This window comes from Pseudonaja textilis, chromosome 12 (assembly GCF_049901715.1).
Source record: "Pseudonaja textilis isolate UNSWEBS1 chromosome 12, rPseTex1.2, whole genome shotgun sequence".
NCBI lineage: Eukaryota > Metazoa > Chordata > Lepidosauria > Squamata > Elapidae > Pseudonaja > Pseudonaja textilis.
This window is the reverse complement of record NC_142001.1, coordinates 12189151-12212614: the sequence shown is the minus strand read 5'-3', so window position 1 is coordinate 12212614 and position 23464 is coordinate 12189151. Positions and strand designations below refer to the sequence as shown.

The 23464-nt window shown below is 39.5% G+C and overlaps 1 protein-coding gene across 5 annotated transcripts; it reads left to right on the top strand.

Annotated features, from left to right (window-relative positions):
- Positions 1-2813: 2813 nt before the first annotated feature.
- CENPI (centromere protein I) lies at positions 2814-21704 on the top strand. 5 transcript variants are annotated; one of them, XM_087941071.1, is made up of 22 exons: positions 2822-3207; positions 5275-5394; positions 6065-6371; positions 7219-7353; positions 7442-7560; positions 7724-7831; positions 8514-8562; positions 9078-9124; positions 9733-9822; positions 10292-10408; positions 11579-11743; positions 12219-12339; positions 12892-12983; positions 14073-14190; positions 14280-14344; positions 14824-14921; positions 15061-15196; positions 15913-16037; positions 18532-18580; positions 18832-19065; positions 20234-20275; positions 21036-21704. In XM_087941071.1, the coding sequence occupies exons 3-22, from the start codon at positions 6176-6178 to the stop codon at positions 21156-21158; spliced, it is 2229 nt and encodes a 742-aa protein (XP_087797197.1). In that variant the 5' UTR covers positions 2822-3207; positions 5275-5394; positions 6065-6175; the 3' UTR covers positions 21159-21704. The 5 variants fall into 5 exon arrangements, with proteins under 5 accessions (XP_026558740.1, XP_087797197.1, XP_087797201.1 ...); XM_087941073.1 differs by having other exon boundaries at positions 2923-3050; XM_087941072.1 differs by lacking the exon at positions 2822-3207 and adding an exon at positions 3723-3870.
- Positions 21705-23464: the final 1760 nt, after the last annotated feature.

Sequence of the window (23464 nt, the reverse complement as noted above, 5' to 3'; positions counted from 1 at the left end):
AAAGCTATATATAAATATGGGTGTTGCTTTCTTCGTATTGTCTGCTTTGCATTCTCCTCCCGCTCTTCCCTTCCCCAGCCCTTGCCCAATTTATAAACAAATAAACTTTTTGAAATTTGGAGGAAATCTGCTTGTTAAATTATGGGACGTTGCAATTCTTTTACACACACACACACACACACACATATTTGCACCACCCATTAGCTTTTATTGTGTCATGTATTGGTTTCTGAATGACAGGAAGCAGAATCAAGAGACCTGACGGGTAGCTGCTCTCAATTCTGTTTGAACATATTGAAATGTGTTGAAATGAGATCGGAGAAGTGGTCAAAATAAGCCTTACAGGCAACAGAGTCAAAAGTGTTTGCGAGAATATGAAATATCCATCATGCATGGTACATCATTTGTAACATGTTCTCATGACATCACATGATGTCACTGGAGGCCTGTCACCATAGAGATATGTAAACATATGGGGCTAGATTGCCAGTTATTCCAATGAATGAGGTTGGCAAATATTCCTTCCAAGAAATCACTATTAAAATGACTGAATGATCCTCAGTCAAATTGCCATGCATCAAAAATATAAGATTCTCTTCAAGCAGTCGGTATTTTTCTACATTTAAGACTGAACAAATATCCTCTGTGGATGATCTGCGAAACATGGCCACCACCTCTTTCTACTACTGCATAGAGAAAATACTGATGTACATTCATATCAAGATTAAGAGGGAAAAGTAAGTCTGAATTTTTCCCTACCATCTTATTCCATAGAATATTGGCCAATATGTCAAGGGATTCTAACTTCATCTGCAGAAGTCAATCATTAAATAAATCCAAGTATTGTCTCGGGGGCCATTTTAAACTCCAGTTTGAATTGTCTGAGGCTTAGACATGATGAACATAATCAGTTTTCTGTGATGAGTTCAGTTCATTTGGGATAGCAAAGGTTTGACACTACCACCGAAATGTAGAGAACAGTATTAGGCAAAAAGTTACAATGGCCCTTATGTGCTGTATGCCATTCGCAAAGTTTTTGAGAAATGCTGAACAAGATTGCTGTCCAATGTACTGAAAAGTTTGCCCTTCTAAGCAAATATGCCATTTGCTATAGTTTGAGTCTAAAAGCCATTGAATTGCATAAGAAAAGAGTTTGCTTAGAAAAGAGTTTGACGTGGCCTTATAGCTGTCCAGTTATTTTGAACTAAAAATCTCTTTCTCCTCCAATAATCTAGTTGTGTTGGCTGGACAGGAGGAGGAGGAGTAGCTGTTATCCATCGTATTTGGAGAGTATCAAGTGTTGGCGATGATGAAGATCTGCTGGATTGCAATGACCCTAATCTCGATCCATATGCCAGAGATTAATACATATCTGTGGAGCATCTGGTAGGGAAAAGCTACTTACAAAAGAGTGTCCCTTCCAGCTTGATTTTTCAACTTTTATTCCCCTTTTGCCTCAGAGCTTCCAAGATCTAGCTTTTTGAAGGAGAAAAAGGAATGGGAAAAAAAAAATCAATATCCTGCATTACCATCTCAATACATCCACAGATAACGGATGTACAAACGGTCAGGAAAGAAGTTGAAAAGGTTTCAAATTTTATCTCTTCACCATAGCAAACGTAACGGTGACTCTTAGTCACGAAATAAAATATATATCTAGTTGGGTGACAAATGACAGATCTAGACAAAAATAAGAAAGAGACATCACACTGAGTAGAAAAGTGAATATGGGCCTATTGTCATTTTCCCACTTGTAACATGGCTGTGAAATCTGTAGACCAGGGGTGTCCAACCTTGGCAACTTTAAGACTTGTGGACTTCAACTCCCAGAATTCCTCAGCCAGCTTATTAATTTGCAAAGCTGGCTGAGGAATTCTGGGAGTTGAAGTCCACAAGTCTTAAAGTTGCCAAGGTTGGACACCCCTGCTGTAGACCATCAAAAAGGCTGAAACAAAGGAAAAACTAGGCTGTTGAAAGGCGATACTGCAGAAAATTGATGAGAACACTTTATACAGCCCAAATGCTATTTTTGTTTTTTAAAAAAAGCATTTAGAATAGATGAATAACACCAAGCTGCTCACCGAAGCACTAATAAGAACTTGATACAGGGAGTCCTTAAATTACAACTATATCTGAGGCCAACATTTCCGTTACTGAGCGAGACAGTTGTGAAGTGAGTTTTGCCCCATTTTACGACCTTCCTTGCCACCACCGTTAAGTGAACCACTGCACAGTGGTTTTCACCCCTATTAAATAAAGGCGTGCAAGTCGAGGTGTATCTCTGTGCTTGTGAAAAAAATTTTAAAAAATAAGGTATTTAGACCAACGTCAATACATGCCAGTTGCTGAGCCTCTGAATTTTGATGGCATGATCTTCTTGAGGATGCTGCAATGGTTGTAAGTATGAAAAATTGTCAAAAATATATATATTTTTCAGTGCCTTTGTAACTTTAACCCCATTAAACGAATGGGTGCAAGTCGAAATATATATCTGTACTTGAGAAAGAAAAAAAACTCTTTAGACGCCATCACTACCGAAGCTTGCAGAAAAATTCAAAGCAGCAAATTCGTAGCAAAGCGAATTTCACCCAGAGCCAAAAGCCACTATTCCCAGTTAGTAAAAAGTCCAGTGTCGCGCATGCGCGCTTTCCTTCCAAGGTTCCGCCGGGCTCTTTTCGCTCCGAAGACTCGGATGACGTCATCCTTCTTACTCCGGCATCTGAAATTGAAGCGAGAGAAAAAGAAGCGAGAGAAAGCGCGCCTGCGCATGGTCACGGCGAATCAGCGACGCTCCGGGTCGACGGTAGGAGTCCCCTTAACCAATGGGAAACGGCTCTGGGCTCGCGGCCCCACCCCTTCTGGCGTCCGGACGGCGAGGTACGCCTGCGCATGGGAGGCGGGGGAAAAATTTGAACCGGACGGCGGTTAGAAAAATTGGTTCGCGGCGGTTGCTGTGACAGCGGAGCGGCCTAGGTAGGGCCTGAAGCGGCAGAAGCCGGAGGAGGAACGGAGGGACGGCAGGAGCCGGTCGAAGGAGGGTCCGAGGCCTGGTAGGAAGAAGGAGAAAGGCGGGAAGACTGGTTGGAATCCGAAGCGGCGCCCCTGAGGGCTTTTGCACCCGCGACACGCCCCCCCCCGTGGGTTGTCTGAAGCGACGCGTCTTCTGTCAGGCCGGTTCCCAGCGTTCAGACGAGAGTCGGTGCCCAGGTAACTAACGTTGGCCCGACACTCCCCGGGGCAGATTCAAGGCCTGAGCCGGCTTTGGGGCTGGGGTCAACCCAGTGTCGAAAACCGGTTGACTGGTTTGTTTCCGGGGGGGAGGTTGTGGGGGGATCCCTTTAAACTCGGCCACACCAGACTGTTAAAATCCCCTCAAATATATATTACATACACACACATATATATAAATTATATTTACACACACAAAAAAAACTTGGAACTGATATATATATACTTGGAACTGAACCCAGAAGAATATTTCTTCCAACATATGTATATGTTTATACACACACACACACACACACACACACACATACATATATACATATATACACAATTATGACAATTGAGTTCAAATTTTTTGTTGCTAAGCGAGACGTTTGTTAAGTGAGTTTTGCCCCATTTTGTGACTTTTCTTGTGTGTGTGTATATATAAATAAAATAAAATGTATATATATATATATATAAATAAAACGTTGGAAGAAATATCCTTCTGGCTTCAGTTCCAGGTGGGGAAAAAGACCCTGGAAACTTGGAGGCTGTTTGGAAAGATGGTTTAATGATGGACAGGACCACACGCCTTGGAGCTCCAAAGTGAAAAGGATGATCACGTGCTTCAAGATGTCAGTGTGAAGGAAAAGAAGGGCCAAGGTGCTGAAAGACCCTTATAGAACCTCTGTTGGGCCCCACCTTAGTGTTTCCTGTTTCTGTATCCCATTCAGACTGGGGGCCGGGGTCTTAGCCAACTTTGTAGGCTTTGTCTGGACCCCTGAGTCTTGGCTGATACAGTCTTCCCAGGCTGACAGGTGGTGAGATACCCTTTATTATATAGAATACTCTGGCCTAGGCCTTAATGGCCCATTAGCATTAGGCTATTAGGCTGAGTTTCTGCTTCTCTGTGTTTCTACTTTACTCTTTTTAGGGGAAATATTCTGCCTTTTTTAATATTTCCCAGGATATTTCATTTTTCTAGGAGAGGGGTGGGTGCTAACTTCCTACATATATACATATGCATACACACACACATTTCATATATATATATGAAAGAGCCCCCGCCCCTTTTTTAAAATTCCATCTCACGCTTGCAACCTTTCACAACCTGGTGCCTCTCTTAACAACTACAAATCCCATCATCCAGTTCTCACCTTGGTGCAGTTTTTTTTAAGATTGTATGCTGTATGTAGGTGACACCTGCTTTTTCCCCCTCTTCTGGGGTTGCTGGGTCAATAGCAATAGCACTTAGACTTATATACCACTTTATAGTGCTTTCCAGCCCTAGCAATAGCAACAGGAAATAAAAATGTCCTTGGTGGGATAATTTGTATTTATTGTACTTATTATATCATGTTTCCCTGATAATAACAGTTGCCCACCTCCTGGCTAATAAAGTCTACCTTTGGGTGTATTTAATTGGGTTTGGCAATGAACTTGAGGTGGTGAGTGCTGTTGTATATTGAATATAGGGATCGCTTGTGTCTGGACTCTGTACCTATAAAAATACTGTCTCCCCTCCAATAAGTGGTGCCTCTCTAGGCAGAGTGTGTACCACAACTTCCAACATCCAGTTCTTTCCTTATTGTGTATAGATGATTCCTGTGTTTGTTTGTTTTCCCCCCCTTCTGGGGTTGTTGGGTCTTTTGGTTTGCTGAGGATGTTTTTTGAAGGGCTTTGGTTGGCTTGTGTGCTAGGAGGATGAGTAACCTGCCCCTAAAGATGGAAGGAGCTGGGAATGAGCATTAGCAAGAGGTAATAAGATGTCCTTGGTGGGATCCTTTTTATTTATTTTATTTATTATAACCTATTTCCCTGATAATAATAGTTGCCCATATCTGGCTAATGGGTGTATTTAGATATGTTTGGCAATGAACCTGTGGTTGTTAATGTTGTCATATATTGCATATATGGATCATTGGTGCCTGTACCTATAAAAATACTCAATTCTCTTCAAAAAGTGCTTCTTGCTTTGCCTGTATGATTTGGTGATTTGTATTTTCAGATAGGCAAAAAAAGCCGCTTTTGCAAAGCTTAAAAAGTGTTTTTCTCTTCCAAATTCAGGGAATAGGTCTTTAGCTGTGCACAGAGTCAGGGGCCTGAATTTCTAGGCAACCTGCAAATCAGGAGGAAGTGAAAGAATTTTGCACCCCAACACTCAGGAAAGACTGGACTAGGGGAAATGTATGTATAGCTTAACTTACTAATCTTAGAAACTTTATTGTCACTTTGTACATAAATTGGCACACATTAAAATGAAATTTTGTTGCATACAGCTCTCAGGGTCAGCACCTTCAATATATACTACATGACAAAATAAAAAAAAAGTATGCATGTACCCACATATATGACAGAAAAACAACACAGTCTAGTTCGGATGTATACATGTACATGGCGGGAAAAACAAATCTTATATAGTATACTCCCATTACAGCTCCAGTTTGGTGTTTTAGATGCACTTGTATTAATTGATCATTGTTTTTAAATCTTTTTATAATAATACTGTTAACTCCTCAGAGCCTCTGAAAAATGGAGTTGTATATAAATTATACAAATAGATGATATACTGGGACAAGAGTTGCCGTAATGCCTCTCCTGGGAATCCTTGTTAGAAAGCTGGACTACTAAGTCTGATACTAGAATAGAATTGTTTATAAATATGGACGCTTTATTTTATAACAATAGTATTAATATATATAGATAGTTTCTGACTGCCCCTACAAAGAAAAATAAAACATTTTTCCAGTTTTGATTGTTTTTTAGTTTGCTCAGGAATGCATTCCCATAGTTTGATTTCATCATAGCATTGTTGTGTGTTTGTAATCTGCTTAAGATGGCATTCTGTCTTTTCCAGGTAGTTCTTTCAATGCAGATGCTACAGCTTAACATGGTTGGACACAGCGTTATTTCTGGCAAATGAAAATAATAGGCCCTGTTGGCATTTCTATGTTTGGAATTGAAAAGGATGAAGAGAGGAGTAGCTGCTAAAAAGCAAAAGCAGAATTTACCAGTGACTTCAAGTAAACAAACTGTTATATCCACATGGATAGCAAATGGCCACCAAAATACCCAGGGACATAAAGACCATAAAATACCTTCCAGTGAAGAGACAGACTGCACCCAAGATCCTCTTGAAGAAGCACTGATTTTTTTGACAAAAAGTAAGGATAAAAGCAGAGCTAAGCATTTAATGCCCTCAAACAAAGAAAACCCAAGTGTCTAAATTATATCTACCAGATGCCTGCCTGGATCAAAAAAGGCAACTATGAATCTGATAATGTATCTGAGTGTCATTATTGCCTTTCAGCAGGGCATTGTTTTTAACAGAACACAATTTTACTGTGCACATCTTAGTGTAATGGTCATCTGTTTTAATTAATGTTAATTGGATGCTTTATTCAAATACTGTAAAAATGATAAAATATCTAATCTTGGATTAGCAATATGTTTATGCCTAAAATGTGGCTGTTTTCAAATACTTGATTTGACAGCACAAACCCTTACTTTAGCATACCTATTTATACTCTTAATTAGAATAGATGGATAGTGTAAGTTTTAATGTTCATTCAATAAAGGCCTTGCAAAAAAGGTCAATAGTTGAAATCATTGTGAGACTTTTTTATTGAACATATTGGTCTTAGCATATATTAACACTTTTCCAGATAAACAACACATTTTTACAAGTGATTAAAAAAAGTTAATTTTCCAAAGGGTGTTCATTTTGTAGTAAATGTTTCGTTGGTGGTGTGTTTTTTAAACTGATATTGAGTTAAACTTCCGGTCGTTTTCTTGTGATCTTTTCTATATGTGTTATTTTTCTCTTGTAAAGTGCCCAGAGTCAGTAAACACTTGGGTGGCCTCAAAATTGAATGAAATGAATACATATGTTTGTTTGGAGCATGAAACTTGATGGTGAAGTAAGCAAGTGGGCAGATTTTTCTATGAGATGCTTGCTGCTCACGAAGATTGTATCTACGTTCATCTCAAGTCTTGATTTTTTTTTTCTAGTTAAAGATCGTACTTCCCTGAAGAATGAGGCTTTGCAGAAACACTTATTAAGTGTGGAAAAGATTGCCCAAGAAAGAGGTTTGACTCCAGAAGAAATTGATGCCTTGCTGAATATAGCACTCAGCGGCAAGTTTGGTAAAAAGAAAATTATATTATCTTGTGTTTCTACATTTTACTTGGGCATTTCAGTACTTAAGCCTTATGAAAAATTAATCTCTTCCAGCTGAAGTGGTAAACATTCGATTGTTGAAGAACCTGATTCCCATTTCAGCAATAACAGAGGATTCAATTGTTTCAGCTGTTTCATGGCTTTGTGTTGGCAAATGTTCTCGCAATACTCAGGTAACTTGGCAAGCATATCCTGATATCTTGGACCTTACAATGTTTTCGCTAGTATGGTGTGTCCTGTTGACATTTACAGTTCTTTTATATCTGTCTGCTTTGAACACTAATACTACAATCCACATTCATATCAACTAATCAATTCCTGTTTTCTTCCCATTAGGTTCTTTTCTTAAAATGGCTAATTGCAATGTATGATTTGATTGATCATAAAGAAAAAGTTAATGCACTCTATGGGTTCTTCTTCAACTTCTTACAGGATGAAAAATTGGTAATATGAAAATTAATGTATTTTTTAAAAAAGATTTCCTTATGTAATAGGGATGTGCAGCATTCCAGCTTTAGACAGTATCTATGTTGATAGGCAAATGAACTTTTTTGCCTTGGGATCCAAAGAACTACTATGCAACGCTTAACTCCTTACTTGGGTTGTAATCAAAGATACGGTCCTTAGTTGTTCAAAAAAGGAACACAAATAGGTGTATTTTTGCTACTGTAATGGTAGATTAGAAAGTTTAAAAAAACCAGGCACAAAAATACCACCTGGGGCCACATACTACATGAAGCCATGCTGCTTGTGTCTCCCAGAGTGAGAGAAAAGGGCTAAAGACATGAATTCTTTTCCCATTGGGAGGCTCAGCAAGGAGTGAATAGGCATTTAAAGCACTGCAAATTTTTAAGGATCCCATTTCATCCCTGAAACTCCTAAAATTGCTCCCAGATTGGGCCAGCCCTGTCTGCTTTTAGAGAACTAGCCCAGTCATGTGATTTAGTGCTTGCTGCAACCCCATAAACTGATGTTTGTAAGGTACTAAAGGGCAAATTGTCCAATATAATGCCTCTAATGTATCCTAAGTTTTAAAAGAAATGCTAACTCCTTATGTTATTTTGGAGAAGTGTAAAGCATAGAATGTGCCCAATTATGTATTTCTTTGATACTTTTTTTCTTATAGTGCCCCTTTGTCTGCCATGTGCTATATTTGCTGACCAGAAGAGAAAATGGTGAGTTGATAATTGGAATCAGAATGTGCAATGTGCTTTCAAAAGAAAGTATTTTTTTTCCTTGTTTTCTTCCTTTGAGATAATAAAGCTACTTTTTAAAATTTTCATTGCTAGCCTATTCTGTTGATTTGAATTACCCGCAAAGGGGTTGTTGTTGTTTTTTTTTAGAAGAAACAGGGTTCAAATCTTTAATGTTCCAGATTATAAGATTTAACACAGAATAAGGGAAGGTAGTCGATTTTGCTTGTATATGCTATTCTAGCCTGAGTCTAGTATGTTTATCTCTTAGAACAGGGGTGTCAAACTGGCAGGCCACAGGCCAGATGAGTCACATGCAGGCCACGGCCACCCCAGCTCCACAAAGGGAAAAAACATTGCGAAGCGTCTCATGATGGCTATGTGACACCGCGAGTGTCTTAGAATAAAAGTCGCTTTTTATATAGAGTCTCATCAAGGCCAGAATATAAAATCTTAAAACACCAAATAATTAGACACTGTTTTATCTTTCTTCCTAGTGAAACCTTTCCGTGTGCGACGACTCTTAGATTTAAGAGCCAAGATGGTGAGTCATTTGAAACTAAAGTCATGTGAAGTACAATTTTAAAATTTTAAGTTCACATCTGTGATGGGATAGCTTTTGCACAGGGTGAAAGCTAATCAATATCCACCATTTGTTTATTTCCATTTTTATCTCAGTGTTCTGTTCTTAAAATTATACACTCACACTCACACACACACACACACACACACACACACACACCAATACTAACTACATATAGATATTTAAAAATCATTCAATTATCTTTTAAAATCACTGGCATCCATTGTCTATCATTACATGACTAGTAAGTTACATTTTAAGAATAATATAACAATATAAAAGGATCTAATGTTTTAACTGCTGATTGAGACTTTGCTTGAGAAGTAATGCAATCTTTGCTTTGCAAGTGATAGTGTACTGTTCCATAAAAAGAAAGTGCCCACCAAGCGTTTATGTCAGTAGAGGCTACTTTTTTAGATTTTACTTCTCTTTTCACAACTGCTCTCACAGATCAGAATTTAGAATAATCCTCAGCTTCCTATACTTGTAAGTTACAATAAGAGGACTTTACTTTCATCCTTTTCCAGCAATTAACTTTGGACTTTGTTTTCGTTCATATGTTTACTCAGGGATCAGAAGCTCCATTGCAGGCTCTTCTCTTAATGTATAAAAGCTTTGCTCCAAGCATGCTGTCTTCAAATTTGTTCCAAAGCACAAAGGTGAGAGAAGGGATGACTGAATGAAAGGGCTATCCTTTGATTTCTCTGTGAGAGGACTACTCTCAAGTTCTTAAGTTCTTGATGGCTACAAGAAAAGACGTATGAAGTGGTGTGCCTTTGTGTGTAGTTAGAGCCTGTAGACCAGAGAAGAGTGAGCAAACTTTGAAGCAGAAGATGAAGACTCTTCCTGTACAATCCTTTCTGAAATAATCTCATGTCCTAATACCAAAGAATTCATAAATTGATTACCGTTAAAACTGTATATATAAATGACTTCATTGAAAATAGAAATTGTTGAATTGGAGTCTAATTCATACTGCTACTGCATTGAATTGTCTTCTCCCCACTGAACTCTTAAGCTAAACATTAAGCTAAACTCCCATCTAAACATTTCATAGAGGAAAGTTTGACACACACGGTTTAATGCACTTTTTCATCTTGGATAACGACAATTTTCACTTCTTCTCAGATGCGATTTAAGAATACAGAAAACCTGTGGAAAACTGCAATTGGTAACATAAAGCAACGGATTTATGGCATTTCACCCACATCGCAACCAGTTTTAGCATTCCAGCACCCAAAGAAAGTAAGTTACTTTAGATCAGAGTTTGCCAACTGGTGGGCCACGGCCCACTGGTGAGCCGTGAGAAAATTTTGGTGAGCCACAGAGAAATCTCACCCCCAGAGCACCCCCCTCCCAAAGCAATTAATTCAGGCTGCGCAGAAACACAAGGCTGCGCCACCCACATGGCCTGTGGGAACCCTCCCCGCCCACTCACTCCTTACCCAGCAAACTTGCCTGCTAAATTGCTATTTTTCCTTTTTCCAACCATCAGCTGTTCGGCTGTGCAGGGAGATTTGGATTAGCTAGAAAACAGGAAATGGTTGGATTTCTTGCTTTCTAGCTAGTCTTTAGATCTTCGGCTCTGCTTTTAAGCACAGCCAAACCTCCCTTAGGACTGAAGGTTCTATTATTCAATGCAAACTCAAGGCAAGTAAATTTTATGTGACAGACTGAGATAGCCGATAGCTGATAGATAGATCACTGAATGATTCTGTGAGCAACTCAATCTGCCTGCCTGCTTTGCCTGATTTTGTGTAAAAGTTGCTCTTTTTCAATGTTTAAATACATGGTGTGTTGTGAGTTAATTTTGTGAGTTTGCTTGCAAGCAAATTTTATGTGACAGACTGAGCTAGCTGATGGCAGATCTCTAAATGAATCTATGATTCTGTGAGCAACTCAATCTGCCTGCCTACTGTGCCTGATTTTGGGTAAAAGTTGCTCTTTTTTAAGAAAAAATTAAATATTTATATAAATATTTATAATATTTACATACAAGCCATGCTCAGCCAGTCACATGACCACCAAGCCACACCCACAAATTAGGCCATGCCCACAGAACCCGTTAGTGGTCCCTGGGCTTTAAAATTATGAGTTTGGTGGTCCCTGAAGTCCAAAAGGTTGGCAACCCCTGCTTTAAATGCGGTTCCTAGTCTGTGATTGTGTGTGAATTTTTCATTGATGTTTTTGGTTGTTTGACGGTCATTTACCTCTAGGCTATTCCTTATATTGCTCCTATTTATAATTCTCAATCAGTTTCTGTATTATTTGCCAAACCATGTTCCATTACAATAGTAACTGATTTCTTATGCTTCATCTTTTGTGTGTCTGTGTGTGTGTGTGTGTGTGTGTGTATACACACACTCATTCACTCACTCACATTATGGAAATATATTTATTTTCTGCTTTTTGTAGAAATTGAATTCAAAATTGACGATTCCTGCGAGTAGCAGCAACTCTGATTACTCGGCTCAGAATTCAACAGCCAATTTTATCGATTTGAACAGTCGTCCTAAATTCTTCCCAGTGCAGCATCTTCAGACTTTCTCCCAGCTTTTGGAGAACATCCATTGTTTAGAAGTAAGTGACTGACATCCAAGTGAACAGAAGCTACAAGGAACAGGAGTGCAAGTGCTTGGCTTCGCCCCCAGAAGCCTCTTTGTATACTGCAATAATAAATGCCTCTCTAATCTAATACAAATCAAATAATTTTAAAATGGATCCCAGTTTTTAAAAGACCTGAAAGTCTGTGCTGGTTACAATGTATTGTAAAAACATGAACTTCCATTGAGGAAGGTTTTTTTTTTTTTTACATTCCTGATCATTTCTATGCTTATTCTGTGGTGTCTTGTCTTAGGCAACTTTTCTTTGTAATTCAAGCCAGGAGGGGGATGTTTTCTAAACTGAAAAAGTAAATACCATTAAGTTACTGTAGCAATTGAAGCAGCTTCTAAGTGTTGGTTGAAAAATGATCAAGAAACAAAGTAGCCTTAGCTCAATAATGACTACTTAATATGTGTCAGTTGACCGTGTCTTCTCCTGATTGCTTTCATAGCTTCCTTCCCAAATAGGCTCAGTGTTAGGAAATCACCTGCTGCTCCACTACATTAATTGTGTCACAGATGATATCGTTTACCAGAGGATGTACTATTGGCTTGGCCAAACCTTCAGAGAAGGTAGGAGAACTCATTCTTGGGATTGGTGCCCTCTAAGTGGAGATAAATAACAAGTGGCCCTCAACTTACAACCATTCATTTTGTGACTGTTCAAAATTACAACAGCAATGAGAAAAAAGTGACCTATGATCTTTTTTTTACCCTTATAACCGTTGCAGCATCCTTGTGGTTATGTGACTGGTATTCAGATGCTTGGCAGTTGACTCATATTTATGACAGTTTCAGTGTCCCAGAGTCGTGTGATCCCTTTTGTCGACCTCATGACAAGCAGAGTCAATGGGGAAGGCAATTAACCATGTTACTAACTTAACTGTCATGATTCACTTAACTGTGGAAAGAAAAGTAAAACAGGACAAAGCTCACTTAACAAGTGTTTTGCTTAGCAATGGAAATGTTGCGCCCAATTGTGGTTGTAAGTTGAGGACTACCTGTATGCTAAAAGACATACTGTTGCTTGCACAAATAATGGCTTATTATTTCTCGGAAAGGCAGAGAAGAAGAAAGGATTATATCCAAACAAATTTTTGTCTCTGTTTCTTATTTATAATACAGAATGCCCTTGGACTAAGATTGAAAACAGGAAATATGAACTGGAATTCAAAGAATTCTTGGACACAGTTTTGGAAGCTGAATGCTTCTTGCAGGTTAGTTTTATGCCTTTCCTTACCGTCATTATCAAAAGAATATTTTTGTGCTTGGCACTACCAGGGTGTGCATTGGAATGGCAGCATCCCATTCCTCAAGGCATAGGATGGGGCATGCAGAGAGCTCAGCACAATTGGGAGCAGCTGCAAAGATTATGATGGATATAGGAAGATAGGATGGGAAACTGGGGGTGGGCCACTTGTAGCAAATGTCTTATACCAGTTCTGCATTCCAGCCCTCCCAGTCCTTTTTCCTGATCTGGCCGCCCTTCTATCCGTAATAAAGCCTCCTTTATCTGAGATCTAATCATAGAAGAGAGGCTGGGTTGGGAGGAGAGGGTTCCCCTCTTGGAAATATGTCTTGCTAGGTTTTGGATGTGGCCTCAGCTGAGACTTCATAATTCCAGTCAATGTTGATTGAGGGAGAAAGGTCTCACCTGTTCTGATCATGAAGCAGACTCCTCTTTGTTCCCTATGGGAGGGGTCATTCACTGTCCATCTGTGCCTTTACTCCCAAGTCGACCCTTGTTCCTTAACCGTTCCCTTCTCCTGGCAGCTCTGTGCATGTGCACACTGGGAACAGGCTCTAGCTGTCCCTCTGCCCTGCTGATCTCCGACTCCAAAGGCAGCTGATAACTGTCGGATGGCCCTGGCCCCATCTCTGCCTGTGGCGCAGAGCACCCGTCAGAGTCTTCCCCAGATTGCAGGACTGGCCCATGCTCCTCCCCAACCTCCTCACTGTCAAAGTCTGCCGCCAGGGCAGGCCACAACACCACCCTATATCCCTATTATGTGGGGTTTTACAGGATTTGGTACTCTCTCTGTTCCCCGTGTTAAAGAGAACATCCCCAGGAAACCACTGGATGAGATTCTTCATCACCATGGGGTAAGGTAATCATCATGAAGATACTTTATCCCATGGCATTGAAAAATCTCCATGTTAGGTATCTCCTTCCCTGGCCAACTAAGTGATGCCATTGATGTCTTGTCCGGGAGTGGACGGTTAAGACCCTGCTGCCCAGAAGAAAGTAGGAGAACTTATTTGGAAGAAAATCTGGGTTTCCCTGATAAAGAGTTTGTGCTTTTCAGGAGGGCTTCTCGTCTTGTGAAGAATTTTTATACCGAAGCCTGCCCTTCTGGGATGGCTGCTGCTGTAGGTCACAAGTCCTGCAGATGATCAGTTGGATTCCCCTCAGCACCTTCTCAGGTACGTGATGCAGAGCCAACTAATCTTGGCCTGTTCTGTAAGTTGAGTACTGCTGGCTTCAAAGTCCCTCTTTATGTCTTCACTTTCAGAAATGAAGCCTTATCTCTGCAAGCCGTTGACACAGCTGTTTTTCACCTCATCACTTTATTTTAAGGTAAATGATGGAGCCCCTGAATAGACATTTTGACACAACTTACATGATTTGTGCCATCCTAAAGAAATATGCCCTCTGCTGACTTATCATTTTTCCAAAACGTTAACATTTTTTATCCAAGCTGCAGAAAGCAATATTTGGGTTCACTGACTAACGCAGGGCTACTTAGGCCAAAAGAAGCATGCAGTTTTCTCTTACATACATTTGTGCAATGAGGTAGAATCAAGGTTTAAGGAGGGTAGAGAAAAATGGGAACATTTTATCAATAACAACAGCAAAAATACAAATCTAGTATTTAATTGAAAAACACCTGCTTTTATCGTTTTACTGACCTTGCAAAAATGTCTTGCTCTGTTACTATCTTTTGATTGCTCTCTGTATATCTATCTATAAAACTAGTATTACCATAGCATAGTTGCTTAAGACTGAATTGCAGCTCTTCCATATGTGTTTTTTGTGCCCTTGTTCTTTTTCTATAGTGTAGTGTTCTTGAAAGCCTGAGGGAACTGCTCCAGAACTGGCTGAATTGGCACTTTTTGCAAGAGGACATGACATCTGAGTTAAATGCAGACATCCGGTAAGTATTATCTTTTAAAAAGATGGTTCCACCTGTTTTGCACTGTGATTTCCATCTGGAAGCGAGAGAGAAAAATACTCTTTTACGTAGAAGTCATTTCCAACATGAATGCTCATGCTTGTGTCTCATTCTGCTGCAGGAACACTTCCATTTCAAGCCTGGTTAATTCTATAACAGAACTCATCGACTTTGTTGGCCGGCTTTCAACCATTGCGCTGCACTTGGAGAACAACTCTGCTTTTTTAATGCATTTCATTCTGGATTTCTATGAAATAGTATGTAAGCTAGTCTCGCTGTGTTCCAAGATAATGCACTTTGATAGCATTAGTGAAGAGATTCTAGTAGATGTGTTGGATGTGTTCACCACCTTGAGTTATTTGTAAAAAAAAAAAATACAGGAAATTCTGTCCACTTGGATGTCAGCCAAAAATACAAGGCAGAAAGGCAGGCAGGCAAATGGAATGAAAAGGAAGGAAGGAATTTAAAGGATTCAAACCTTTTTGCTTATGCAGAACCCATTATTTTTCCTTAGGATAATGCTGCTTCAGTTTCAGTAAGATTACAGTCGAAAGGGAGCCTCAATAATAAAAAAAATAATCTGTTTAATGATAGCAGTAAAACCAACCAAGATAACAACCAAACTATTACAAACAATAATGATTTGAAGACTTTACTAAATTTCAAGCAAATGAAGTATCTCAAACCTAATACATTTGGTATCTAGTGTGTTTTTTAAAGGTTTGCACTATTGAGTAACACCAATTGGAACAATCTCCAATAAATAGATGAAAAAAATCTTCTAAACATTTCTGTACAGGAGAAAGTCCAGTAGTAGCAACCAATCTCATTACCTATGTTTTTATCTATCGTAAACCTGTATTAAGTTTTGTATAATGACGGGAGCCCGGTGTGAATAGGTAGCTGACAAGGATATGACACTCTCTCAATTTTTATATGTAAATACTGTACTGAAATCCCTTCCCTATTCTAGGTGTGTGACATGTTTCAGAAGTACAGGGTCCCTTTGCTTGTGATCCCTCCTGCAGGAGTTTTCTATCCAGCACTTCTCAGCATGGATTCTGTCACAGTGGACCAGCTGTGCCACATTATGTTCAGGTACTGGCAGGCCCTTGTTTTTCTTCCCTATGCTATTTTTATCTTTCAAACCATCTGGGAGGCCATAATCTCTATGGTTCTGGGTAAAGCAGTGCAGGTAGTCCTCAACGTACGACCACAATTGAGCCCAGGATTTAAGTTGTTAAGTGAGTTTGGTCCCACTTCATGACCTTCCTTGCCACATTTGTTAAGCGAATCATTGCAGTTGTTAATTTAGCAATATGGTTGTTAAGTGAATCTGATTTCCCATTGACTTTGCTCGTGGGAAGGTCACAAAAGGGGAACACATGACCCCGAGACACTGTAACCGTCATAAATATGAGTCAGTTGCCAAGCGTTCAGATTTTGATTAGGTGACCATGGGGATGCTGCAACGGTCTTAAGTGTGAAAAACAGTTATACATCACTTTTTTCAGTGCTGTTGTAACTTCGAATGGTCACTAAACAAACTTTTAAGTTGAGGACTTAAGTTGGGCTGAGGTTGTGGAACACACTGAGTTCTGTTCTGATGAAATCCATGTAGTTATGCAAAGAGAGAATGCCATACATTAATGCAAATCATTTAGCTAGTTTAAATTCATGAAGATGTAGGCTATGAATTATTCTGATTTTTTCTTCAATAGAGGAAGAATATGCTCACTCTTTATGGTTGGCTTGTGAGACTAGTGTAGACATCTAGTCTTGGTACACAGGTAGTCTTCGACTTACAACTAACTTGTTGTGGCCTGTCGACCGCCAGCCACTCCAGCAGCCGAATCAGAGGAGGAGGAAGAGGCGTGGGAGTCAGGGTCAGCATCAAGGCAACCTGAGAGCTCTGAGGGGAAGAAGGAATGGAGCTGGCAGAGAGAGAGAGAGAGACAGAGGCAGAGCCTGGGCCATCTGCCAGCCCTCAGATGGAGAGTCAACAGCCTCCAGGTCTGGAGGTGGCTGAAGAGGAAGAGGAGGAACAGCTGGGTCCAGTGCCTGACAAGAGAGAGACCAGAGAGAGAGTGTTCAGTGACCATTTGATATTACAACCCCATAGGCCAAGAAGTTTCCACTCAACAGTGGACCCTGTAGCCACTAAGGCCGCCTGGCCCATGGCAGATTTCCACATGCTTCCCTCTACCCCTGAAGAACCTCTGCACAATAATTTAACAATTCCCTACATCGCTTAACAACCAACAAGTGGCAGAGCCGGGATTTACAGTTGGTGACTGATCTCACTTAATGGCCACTTCATTCAACAACAGAGACTTCAGTGTTCTTTTATTCCCAGATGTGAAGAAATATATTTTCAATGCCTCATCTTTTCCTTCCCTAAAATGCAAACATTGTGCCAAGAGCTGCTTTCTTTGGCCAAAAATCCCGGTCTCAGATTTGATAAACAGGATGGTTATAAAAATGAATTCCCAGTTGATGACTTATTTCTCTTAAACCTACTGTTGCCTTGGTTACTCGCTTTCATGCTTTTTCCCCATGAAGAGTGACTGAAAGGGACAGGATGGTCTCAGGTAGCTATTTCATACGCGCATGTAAGCGATCTCTGCAGCCAACCTGTGAAATCAAGAGTCAACTTTTTAATATTAAATAGAGCTTTCACAAACATCACACCCATCAAATCCAGTGTGATTTGATGGACAGATAACTGTCATAAAATTACAAGAATCATCTTGGTGAAGCTTAAATCATTTGAAACTCCAGTTTTAATTGTGTAGAACATAATGATGTTAATTGGGGACACAATGCCCTGTTTGCTCGTGGTCAGCAAAGAACTGAGTTATTGAGGTCAACTGGGAATCTGGATTTGTTTTTACAAGGCTCCTGGCTCAACAATGTTGTTTTTCAGCAGTTTCGCTTCTAGTTCTTGCACCAGTTGCTGAATACTATGTTAGGATTCTTTAGGTTAGTTTCGTCCCCTCAAAAGCTGCAGATAGTCTACCTGGAAAGAGGCATTCTGGGAGTTATGCTGAAAATTACATTCATCCCATGGGAGAGGAGTTGGGCCTTATTGTTGAGGGGTTTCCAGTTTCTATAGTGACTGAATGCTGTACTGTTGTGCCTCCATATGATGCATAGCCTATTGGGTTTCATGGTTGTCTTATACAGTCCTCAACCTACAACTATTGATTTAGTGACTGTTCAAAGTTGCAACCGCACTGAAAAAAGGGACTTAGGATCATTTTTCACACTTACGACCATTGCCATAACCCCAAAATTCAGACGCTTGGCAACTGGTTCATATTATTGACAGGTCGCAGCATCCTGGAGTGATTTGATCACCTTTTGTGGCCTTCTGATAAGCAAAGTCCCTTAACTGCCACGTTACTAACTTAACAACTTTCCATAAAACCAGACAGGAAAGATTTCTTGATGCCTAAAATGTTGGGAATGAGGACCAGCAATGCAAGTAGACAAGAAATCAAGCTATCTTAGCCATTGCTTATGGGTTGGTATTTTAGCAGTCCTGTTTGGAGTTTTAAAAAACAGTCAAATCGTCTTTTTTCTATTTTAGGTATCGAACCAATTTGATAGCTGCAAAAAAATACCTACAAGCCAAAAAGGTACAATAAAACAAGACACAGTGGCTGCTATGTCATTGCCACAATATAGTAATTAGCTTTTCTCCGTCTTCCCTTTCAAATTTGTTTTACTGTGCCTGTTCAAAGATTCTATTCTTTTTTTCTGACTTTGCATGAGAAAGCAATTTCTGTCTTTTGCCTTTTTATACAATCTGGTATTCTGTAATGCAAACAGTTGCTTTTAGCAAGGATGAAAGAGCTATTGCAAACTTTGTCTTCCTTGATCCTTTCAGTCATCGCTACAGATTAAGTTTAGCCGCCAGATTTGCCAAGAATACAACCAATATATAACAAGCATGGTTGGATGCCTGTGGACCTCAAACGTCTTCCAGACAGACTCCCACCCTCAGGGGATTTATATGGAGGCCGGATTGCTGGAGAAGACCTCGGTGCAGGAATACAGAAAGGCCTTGAACATCGTGTACCATCCGGCCTTGACAGGTTATGCTATACTCTTTATGCAGCAGGTAAATTGAGGTTTTATCTTGGAGAACCATCCTCCCTATTTTGTCAGATTTTGCTTACTGAATACACCTAAACCTTTGTTGTGTCCTTTGCTAGTCTTCATTCTCTCATATTTCGTTCATTGGCACAGTGTGGTTCAGCTGCAACTATGCTATAATGTCACAGGGTTGGTTTACCTCCACTGGGGGAACCTCACATTTCCAGGAGACAAACCATAGCAACTCTTTTCAAAGAGTTCAACATAGTTCAGGGAGTACAGACCTCAGAACAATTTTTGTTTTGTTTTGCTGAAGAACATTATTTCTGTCTGTCGAAGTATGTTTCTAGCTCCCTGTGGCCTCTATAATACATCAGGGCTCTTCAGTGAGATCTCATCTCTTAGGAGCGCTACAGAAAACTAACAATTTGATCCTTATTTCTAAGTGATTTGGTGAAAGCAGATTTGTCATGAATAAGCATTCCCCTTCAATTGCTAAAGACAAGCCAGCCCTTTGGGGGAATCTTTGGCACTTGATTTGGCAATTCAGTGACTGGTAGGCATGTTCAGTTTTCTGACAGATAGAAACTGCCTTATGTCGAAAATGACCAATAGGGATTTAATAAATCACTATAATATGAAATTGAGATATCCTGCGGAAGAGATGGAAGAATAAGGTGAGGAGCACTATTGAAGACAGAAATAGCGAGAAGCTATTGCAGACAGTTAAATGTCCCCAGCAGTTAAGTCAATTACAATTCAGTTTATAATGGAACGGCAATTGCTTAGCGGCAGAAAGAGATATCTGTTCTGTAAGTGGCCTAGATTTTTTATTTTTTTTATTTTTTGATTCACCTGAACTTCCTCATGTTGAATTCAAGGAGACCCAGGTATTTCCTAAAACCAGTGTAATATAAACCAATTTATATAGGACCATTATAAAATCCCAGGTTTGCATTAATGTATCCTAATTTAATGACATGGTTTAGAGATACTGATACACTTTATTTTTTAGAACCCCGCCCCCCAAAGCATCCTTATGGTACCTTTTTTCCTTCAGCAGTATCATTTTATTCTTGGAAAGGGCACATTTTTGATGTAGTTTCTAGGCTGTATTAACCAATAACTTTCTTAAATACCTGCTCAAAGCTCACAAAACAATTTATTTTTTTTAATTGTCCTTTTCTTTTCAGATACAATCAGAACACAAAATCCCAGATATCAAATTAATTCAGGTAAAAAGCTATACATTTTGAAAATGACTAAATTTCTTGGGAAGTTCCCTATATTGTAACCAGCTGGGAATTGCTTCTAAGAATAAGACTATACAATGATAAATGATTCCACATGGCTAGGTGTGAGTTACAAAATATTAGTACTTCTAGGCTCATGCTTTTGTAAATTGATCTGGGAATTAAGAGAAAATGAGTGGATATTGTATGGCAAAGGAGAGCAGCGCTGGGGCCTAAGAGTTGGAGCTGTCACCTCGCAATGAGGAGGCTGTGAGTTTGATCCTAGATAGAGGCAGATTTTTCTCTTTCTGGGTGCAACAAGTTATTGTCTGCTATGAACGCCATGTAGGTGTGAGGAAGGGCATCCACCCAGTAAACGCTCGAGCTCTGTTCAGTTGCCCCAACTCCACCCCAGTGCAAGGGATTATAGAGTCGGGAAAAATTGTATGGCAAAGGAGACCCAGAGGTCTCTGGTTGCCCTTTGAAGACATTTTGCTTCTCATCCAAGAACCTTCTTCAGCTCTGACTGGATGGTTGGGAATGGAAGGATTCATACTCCTTGCAGACACTGGACATTTGAGCTGAAGAAGCTTCTTGGATGAGAAGCGACACGTCTTCAAAGGAAAACCAGAAACTCCAGTTGCCTCTTGAAAAAAGCACCCTTGGGACAACTATGACCTGGATGACTGAGAATCTCCAAAGCCATGGCAAAGGAGAATTTCTGTACCTGGAGATATAAACTGCTTTAATGCTTTACCTGCAGGGGAGGAGATGGGATTGGTACTTGGAATATCTGTACTCCCAAGAATTACAAGGGTTGAAAGTCTTCATTGAAAGTAGCATCAGGCGTGTGTTTCGACCTTCTCAAACAAAACCAGGCAACTAAATGGGTTTTGAAGATTGACTCTTGTGACTGGATTTCTTCCCCGCCTTCTGTCAAAGCTCACTTGGATTCTAATGGACTTCTGTTTCTGAAGAGTGCGCCTCAGTACTGATATCCGTACAGATGGTTCTTGGTAACAATAATGGCATACATACAGATTTCTGCCCAGCTGATCTTTGTGACGTTAAACCTTTCCTCTTTGGGCAAAGGGCTCTTTGGCCTTGAGAGTACAAACTTACTCTCATGAAAGAAATAGAGCATGCCTAATTCCTATTCCTAACTTTTTACTTTGTTTTGGAATTAAGCAACCCGATTGAATTCATTACTGGAAACATTCAAGCAAATTACAGCAGGATTTTCCAGCCTTTGACCACTTTTGGACGGCTAAATCATCTTCTTTCACTGATAAACCACAAAGCCCTCACAATGGATTGATCAATCGTCTAATGCAGATTTTTATTGTGACTTGTAGATAAATTGTAAATAATTGTATAGAACTTATTTATACATAAAATGCTTGTAATATAAATTAAATAGTATTTGGCTTTGGTTTGTTACAATGACGCTTCCATTTTATGGATTTTGGTTTTCTGAATATTGCATGTGGTGGATGAAATTCTGTTGCAGTTTGTGGAATGACATCATTCGTATGAAGACTTTCTGAAAAAGGTACAAATCAAAGTTTCTTGGTCTGATGTAGTCATATTCTTAACCAAGATCTTTGTTTTTGGTTTATTTACTTTTAAACCAGCTAATGCAACAAAGTCTTCAGTTTCTTCATTAAGTGTTCAATACTATTCTGAGGCTGTGTAAAATCAAATCTACATCATCAGCAGTAGTCCTCGAATTATAAGTCTCTTTAAATTTTCAAACCAATTATTTTCTCATCCTGTCTAATGTCTGGAACTAACATAAAAAGTAAAGGGACGTCCCTCTTCTGTATTTCACATGGTTTCATTAAATCACTATTAACAAATAATATGCACCTTCTAAGTTATGTACATTGATTTAATCCTTTGAATAAAATTATCCCCAAAATCCATGTCCTTCCAAAACTGTAAATATAAAATTCAGATTGTTTTTCTGAATCCAGAAAAATCAGTGCCACTTGCGTCTCCTTATATTGTTGCAAATACTCTACTTACAGTATATTCAATATAATTCTCACATTATCTCTTAATTGTCTTTTGGTAAGAACTCACATTGACCATCATGAGTAAAATCCTGTAAAATCTTCTTTAACCTATCAGCCAATATTGATGTAAATACTTTTGGCAATAAAGCAGTATTAGTCTCTTTCCAAGATCCCTGCAAAACAGAATTTTATCGCTCTCTTCAGCGGTTGCAAGGGTTAATCCTCAAAACATTTATAGTGTGAACTTTGTATTCTATCAGGGTTTGTTTTGGTATTCTATAGTGCTTTCTCTATTTTGATTTTTTATGGCTTCTGAGATATTGAAAGTTGTTATATTTTGTTTCATACTCATAAAATTTGTTTCTAGATTGTGAAAGCTTTGGTAAATTCTGTTGTTTTTTCAAACATTCATCAGTTTTTTTCCAGGGAGACCTCTCTCTCGTACAAATTTGCATAAAAATTACCGAAGGATTTCTGAATGCTCCCGTTAGCTATTAATACAGTATCACCTTCCTGGATCTTTAATTTTCTTCTTTTCTCCTGATAGACCAGCCATTGCTTCTCTCCCTTCCTCTCGGAATGGTAAAATGGCTTGCTTAGTGTTCCAGCTGTGCTCATTCTGGCCCACTTGTGTTGCTGCTCTGCATCCCTTATGCTATGAATAAATCAGGAATCTCGTTTAAGAAAGGTGCAGCTGGATCCGTTTGGAGAACTGAACAGTTTAAAGCAAAGCTTGACTGTGGGGTGGTTTCCTAAGGTTTTTAATTTTATTTTATTTGGCGGGGGGGCAGGGGGGTTAGAAGAAAACGGCTTAAAACTAGTTGGTTACAGTTTCCTCCTCTCAACTTCGTCTCCCACCAGCCCCAAATCAGATTTTGATAATAAGTCTAGACTTGTAGGTCTGCCTTCACTTACAATATTGTTTCTTTTTATATCTTGCGGTTCGCTTTTATCCTTAGGCAATTTGAGCTCCCTGTGCTCCGAGAGCAACTCTTGTAAGAGGCTGGCTTTCCCACAGCTTGGTGTTCAAAGGGAAAGGTGGATAGTATTTCACAAATAGGCAGCTTTAGCTCTGGGATGCGCCTCTTCCTTTGAAGTTCCTCTATGCACCACTTATCCTGCATATATAACATGTCAAGTTAATGTGCAGCCATCCAAATGTTGGAGCTCCAAT

Bases quoted from the DNA above. Each gene is read 5' to 3' on its own strand.
- CENPI (XM_026702955.2), top strand. From the start codon at position 6,176: ATGAAGAGAGGAGTAGCTGCTAAAAAGCAAAAGCAGAATTTACCAGTG. The intron at 6,372-7,218 runs GTAAGGATAAAA...TTTTTTTTCTAG, and splicing joins ACTGATTTTTTTGACAAAAA to TTAAAGATCGTACTTCCCTG. The intron at 12,340-12,891 runs GTAGGAGAACTC...TTTATAATACAG, and splicing joins TGGCCAAACCTTCAGAGAAG to AATGCCCTTGGACTAAGATT.